A 6,998-nucleotide genomic window follows, 5' to 3' on the forward strand; every position below is an offset into this window, starting at 1 on the left:
AGAGAGTCCCCTGAATTTATCACCAAGCCTTTAGGGATAGCCTCTTCTCAGCTTCCAGTCACCAGCAAAACCACTCAGAACAGTTCTGAGAGACTGGCCACTGTTGCTCAGTGGTTGGGCATCGAACCACTATGAACCAGGACGTGATGGTTCGATTCCCGGGCACATGCCTGAGTTGCGACTGGATCCCCAGTAGGGGGTGTGCAATATGCAGCCAATCAATGATTCTTTCTCATTATTGATGTTTCTATCTCTCTCTCCTTCTCCCTTCTTCTCTGAAATCAATTAAAAAAATTTTTTTTTAAAGAAAAGTTCTGTAGAAGTAATAATATGCTGGCTTAACACAGCCTATAGCTGCCCTTGTACACAGAATCCACACCAAGATCAATGCTAATGGGGTTAGGAAGATATCAATGGAAGACTTCAGGCCGGGCTGCCGATTTCTTTGCTGTAACATGTCTTAGAGATGGATAGATAGATCATCATGGTAAATTCATAACTTAGGTGAAGTCCAACTTTTTCTTTTTGAGAGCCAAGACTCCCCGACCCCCCATCTCACACCATCTCAGTCATTCTCATGTGTCAGCCTCTAAAGTGGACTCAGGTGACCTGCCTGACCATAAGGCTTCCACATGCTGCCCCTCCCCCAACCTCAGCTCAGCACCTGCCCTGTGCAGAGTTCTTTGGACAGTGATAACTACACTGAACATGCACCTGAGCCCTCCAGTCTTTATCATTTTAGATCTTGGAAAGCTGACCTTTCCTTTTGCTTTTTCTGTCACTTGGCAGAAAGGGAGTACTTTTGTTCATCGAATTTAGGTAGTTCTATTTGTAACCCAGCTGCAGGAAAGAACATCCTACTGTATTCTTTTAAAAACATAAATGCTAATTTTCAAAGAAGTTGGCACTTCATCAGAGGCAAATTTTATACACTCATTCTCAATTTGATCCCATAGATGGACTAGCCAGGCCCGCCAAGAAATTCAGTTCCTCTTACCATATCCCAAACACCCTAAACCTTAAGGCAAGAAAGGCTACGAGAAAGCAATACAACTTGGAGGGGAAAACAAAAAAAAAGAAAACGAAGTTATTTGTAGAGCTGAATTATAAAAACAAACAGACCCTTTCAACATCAGTTTTTACCTTTATACTAAATTTTCTCTTCCCTGGTCCACATAACCCATTTTAAATAGAACCCAATTTAAGCTAAAAGAACCAACAACACAGCTATAATTTTAAACTTTATTTTAATCTAGAAGGTTTGGTTGCTTCATGTATTTTGCATCTCACCCATAAGTTCGGAGAAAAAAGTACTGAGATAAATGGCTATTTAAACTATGCTATATAAATTGAGCATCTACCAGCCATGGGCAAACTACAGCCCGCGGGCCGGATCCGGCTGTTCTATCCGGTTCTCTTGCTCTCCCCTCCGCTCCTTTACTTTGAATTTATATTAGTTCACACAAACACTCCATCCATGCTTTTGTTCCGGCCCTCCGGTCCAGTTTAAGAACCCATTGTGGCCCTCGAGTCAAAGAGTTTGCCCACCCCTGATCTAAACACATCTTACCTGTAAATATGTTTCCAAGCCTTGTCGTCGTTGTTCCAACACTTTCGGGACCCAGTTCCTCACATGTTTTGAAGGGATTTCTGGAGTTTTAATACATTTCTTAAGCTATAAAGACAGAAACAAACAAAAAATATAGGAAATGTATCTTAATTATAAAGACATTATTAGGGGGGAGCCAATAAAAAAAAGCGAACAACTGTTATCTCCAATAAAAAGAAAGAGTAAAATATGGTAACACTGAAAATCTGTCAAAAAAATTCTTAGCGGTCCTAAATGTTCAGATTTCAGGATAAAAATTTTGTGTTTTTGATAGTCATTGCTATTGTTGTACATCATCTGTATTTCAAACTGGAATTATTGTTTTCTAAAAAATTAAAAGTGCAGTACATTAATTATAAAGAAAGTAAAAAGTTTTTAATTTCCAAAATCAATTAATACAATGCAATTTTGGCGCAGGCAAGCCTCGTATGTCGCCTGCCCAGCCACCCAGGGCCACCTAAGGCTCAGGAAACCAGGGCCAGCCGAGGCTTGCGCTGCCAGCAGTATCAGCAGCAGAGGTGTGATGGGGGCGTCGCCTTCCCCTGATCACAGGGTCGCATCCCGCCCGTGAAGGCTCCCCGACTGTGAGAGGGGGCAGGCCGGGCTGAGGGGACCCCCCGCCTCAGTGCATGAATTTTCATGCACCGGGCCTCTAGTTTTTCATATAAAAAAGCAAAACAAAATGCCATTGTTTATGATCATCATACCCTAAAATGCCATCTGAGCTAGATCACATCATTTGGAGAGTTTTATAATAGAACTAGTAGCCCTGAGCATGAATCCGTGCACCAGTAGCTTGCCAGTAGCTCTCTGCCGCCCTCCAGTAGCTCTCCACCCACTGCCCCGCCCTCATGTAGCTTCCCTTGCCCTGCCTCCTCCTGTAGCTCTCCGCCACCCGCTTGTAGTCAGTAGTTTGCTGCTGCCCTCCTGTAGCTCTGCGCCTGCTGCCCTGCCCCCTCCTGTAGCTCTCCACTGCCCACTTGTTGCTCACTGCCCCACCCTCCTGCTGATCCGTGATCCGGTCGTCACACAGTCTGTCGTTATGCTTCACGGCATAATGACCATTTGCATATTACATCTTTATTATATAGGATGAACTGAAAAAACAGAAGCTGTTCCTTCCAACATTCCTAAGTATTAGGTCCAAATTCTGTTCATGAAAACTGAATGATGGTTCTCAGCTAAGCCTTTTGGGGGAGCAGTTTTAAGGAAACATATACATGAAAAATAATTATATTGGAAGTTGAGTTAGAAAAACCTGTGTCAGGAGGAGAAACCAAGATGGCAGCATAGGTAAACACCTAAACTGCTGCCTCACACAACAATTTCAAAACTACAACTAAAAGACAGAACGGACACCATCCAGAACCACAGGAAAGCTGGCTGAGTGAAAATTCTACAACTAGAAGGAAAGAGAAAAGCTCACAGAGAATTGGAGGTACGGCAAAGGGTCTTTGTGCGTGTAGAGAGGAAGGGCGGCTGAGAGCCTGGCTGACTTTCTCTGGCGGAAGGGGGAAGGAAGCCCCTGACCGCACTGAACCCCAGTTCTGACTGCACTGAACCCCAGTTCCAGGCGAGCCCCTGGGGACCCACGCTCTTGTGGGGGGAGTCTGGACTCTCGGGCAGAGACTCAGGAGCCAGGGAAGGTGGAGGTCTGAAGGCGCGCACGTGCGCGCAAGGGTAAGGCTGACAGGAAGCCAAGACTGAGACTCCACCCCATCCAAGCTGAGCACAGAGGCTATTGCAATTCGGCAAGTCTAATCCTATAAGGCTGTCTCCAGCACCGAACTTCTCCCAGCATAGACACAGCTGATCCTTACAGCCAACTGGCCTGGAGGTCAATTCTTCCCAGTGATACCAACAACAATCAAGACTTAATTACAACAAGGCTGTACACACAGTCCACAAAGGGGTGCAACCAAGAGTGTCCACCTCAGGTTAACTGGGGAGGCAGACCCACTGGGCCATATTGGAAACCTAGCACACAAATCTACCTTACCAACTCAGGGAAGCAGTGAAAATGCGGCGTCAAAGAATCAGATCACAAACGAAAGAAATGGAGGAAAACAAACGACTGGATATAGAATTCAAAACCACAGTTATAAAGCTTTTTAAGAATATCCTAGAAAAGGCCGATAAATATAACGAGACCCTCGAAGATATGAAAAAGGACCAACTAGAAATTAAACATACACTGACTGAAATAAAAAATATTATACAGAGACCCAAAAACAGACAAGAGGAACACAAAAATCAAGTCAAAGAATTGAAACACAAAGAAGCAAAAAACACTCAACCGAAAAAGCAAAAAGCAAAAAAAAAAATCCAAAAAGTTGAAGATAGTGTAAGAAGCCTCTGGGACAACTTCAAGCGTACCAACATCAGAATTATGGGAGTGCCAGAAGAAGAGAGAGAGCAAGATACTGAAAACCTATTGGAAGAAATAATGACCGAAAACTTCCCCCACCTGGTGAAAGAAATAGACTTACAAGTCCAGGAAGCGCACAGAACCCCAAACAAAAGGAATCCAAAGAGGACCACACCAAGACACATTATAATTAAAATGCCAAGAGCAAAAGACAAAGAGAGAATATTAAAAGCAGCAAGAGAAAAACAGTTAATTACCTACAAGGGAGCACCCATACGACTGTTAGCTGATTTCTCAACAGAAACTATGCAGGCCAGACGGGAGTGGCAAGAAATTTTCAATGTGATGAATAGCAAGAACCTACAACCAAGATTACTCTACCCAGCAAAGCTATCATTCAGAATTGAAGGGCAGATAAAGAGCTTCACAGATAAGAAAAAGCTGAAGGAGTTCATCACCACCAAACCAGTATTATATGAAATGCTGAAAGGTATTCTTAAAGAAGAGGAAGAAGAAAAAAGTAAAGAGAAAAATTATGAACAACAAATACATATCTATCAACAAGCGAACCTAAAAATCAAGTGAATTAAAAACCTGAGGAACAGAATAATCTGGTGAATATAATAGAATCAGGGGCATAGAAAGGGAGTGGACTGATAATTCTCAGGGGGAAAGGGGTATGGGGGGGTTCATGAAGTGACTGGACAAAAATCATACACCTATGGATGAGGACAGTGGGGGGGAGGTAAGGGCAGAAGGTGGGGTGGGAACTGGGTGGAGGGGAGCTATGGGGGGAAAAAGGAGAAATAATTGTAATAATCAGAATAAAGATTTATTTAAAAAAAAAACACGACAAAAAAACAAAAACAAAACAAAACAAACAAAAAAAAAAAAAAGAAAAAGAAAAACCTGTGTCAGGTGTATCCTACTATATCCACATTCTAAACCTGTGAATATTACCTTACATATCAAGGTACTTTGAATATTTGATTAAATTAGGGATTCACAATGAGAAATTATGCTAGATTATCCAGTTGGGCTCAATGTAATTATCCAGTGTGGCTCAAGGAGGGTCGCAGTGAGAGAGAGATTGGAATCGGCTTGCTTTGATGATGGAGGAAGGGTCCTGACCCCAGGCAACCTCTAGAAGCTGGAAATGGGAAAGGAATGGTTTCTCTCTTAGAGCCTATGACATCTTGATTTTAGCTCAGTGAAACTCATTTTGGACTTCTGACCTCGAGAAGTATAAGACTACAAATTTGTGTTGCTTAAGCCACTAAAGTTGTATTAACATGTTACAGCAGCAATAGGAAACTAATACTCTGCCCCCAAAATGGAATGAATTTTAATATTCTACTCAAGAACTTGGAAAACCTACTGAGATTGCTCCTTTACTACACATGCAAAGAAACAGCATAATAATCTCTAAGAAAATGCACAGTTAAATCCCAGAAACTAATACTGTAATACAAAATTCTTCCCATACACTGAGTGGCCAGATTATTATGATCTCTGAACGCATAATAATCTGGCCACTCAGTGTGTGTGTGTGTGTGTGTGTGTGTGTGTGTGTGTGTGTGTATCCTAATATATAAAAAGCCCGGGACCATCATGACCAAAACAACCAGACAGACGACCGAACACAGGCTGCGTGGGGTGACCAGGCCAGCAGGGGGGTTGGTGAGGGATGACCAAACAACTAAACAGCAGGCTGCGTGGGGTGACCAGGCTGGCAGGGGGGGTAGTAAGGGGCAACCAGGCTGGCGAGAGGGGGCAGTTGGGGCAACTAGGCCAGCAGGGGGGCAGTTGGGGGCGAAAAGGATGACAAGGGGGAAGTTGGGGCGACCAGGCTGGCAGGGGGGGCAGTGAGGGGTGACCAGGCCGGCTGAGGGGGCAGTTAGAGGCAACCAGGCAAGCAGGCAGATGCAGTTAGGGGCAATCAGGCAGGCAGGCATAGAGGTTAGGGGCAATTAGGCAGGTAGGCAGAGGTGTTAGGGGCAATCAGGCAGGCAGGCAGGTGAGTGGTTAGGAGCCAGCAGTCCCAGATTGCAAGAAGGATGTCCGACTGCTGGTTTAGGCCGATCCCTGTGGTCGGGCCTAAACCAGCGGTCGGACATCCCCCAAGGGGTCCCTGATTGGAGAGGGTACAGGCTGGGTTGAGGGAACCCTCACCCCTGTGCACAAATTTCATGCAATGGGCCACTAGTGTGTGTATGAATTCGTGCATGGGTGGGGTCCGGCCAGCCTGGGCAGGGGGAGGGGACATGGGCAGTTGGCCGGCCTTCCTGCTGGTTGAACTCCTGGTTGAGGGGACAATTTGCATATTAGCCTTTTATTATATAGGATATACACTGAGTGGCCAGATTATTATGCATTCAGAAATCATAATAATGTGGCCACTCAGTGTATATTTACCATTAACCATAGGCTAAAATTTGTTGCACATGATGCAAAAGAAGGGGGCCTTGGGAAATTCGAAGATCAGTCTGTGTAGTGATGAGCCTGTTTACCTCCTCCCTCCACACCGGACATGCTATTAAAATGATAGTGTGAAAATGCAAGCTGAAACCCCAGGTCTATTCTTCTTATCCTCCTCACCAATAGAACTACATTATTGAGAATAATAATGTAGTCTTCTAAATTTAGCTAAGAAGCTAAAATTTCCAAGTTTCCTTGCAGAGAGTGGAAGCCAAAGGTAATCAGAAGTCACTGAGGAGGGCTTCTATAAAAACTCTTCAAACGTGGAGCAAAGTCAGCTGGCTTGCACTTTCTATCCTAAACCCCTTTCACCTGCTTCCTGCCTAATAAAATGTGACTGTGATGGCTGGAGCTGCCACGACCATCTGCCACCATGAGGCAACTCTGAGGATGGAAGCCAGATGTTCCAGATGATTGAGCAGAAAGAAAGAAGGAGCCAGTGTGCCTGGCATCCTCCTGGAGCTGCCACACAGCCCCCGCCAGCCCACTTCCAAACTTGTTGTATTTCTTTTTTAAGAGGTAAAAATGAACCCCTTCCCACCT

The 6,998-nt window shown here is 44.4% G+C and overlaps 1 protein-coding gene across 2 annotated transcripts in view; it reads right to left on the reverse strand.

Moving 5' to 3' along the window:
* Positions 1-6,998, reverse strand: part of SNX24 (sorting nexin 24) — a 145,546-nt gene that overhangs the window by 48,568 nt on the left and 89,980 nt on the right. For both annotated transcript variants that reach the window (XM_080679323.1, XM_080679322.1), the window contains exon 3: positions 1,571-1,675. In XM_080679323.1, coding sequence (XP_080535449.1) covers positions 1,571-1,675 — 105 coding nt within the window. The remainder of the gene's footprint in view (positions 1-1,570; positions 1,676-6,998) is intronic.

The sequence above is a fragment of the Plecotus auritus genome (assembly GCF_963455305.1).
Source record: "Plecotus auritus genome assembly, chromosome: 7".
NCBI lineage: Eukaryota > Metazoa > Chordata > Mammalia > Chiroptera > Vespertilionidae > Plecotus > Plecotus auritus.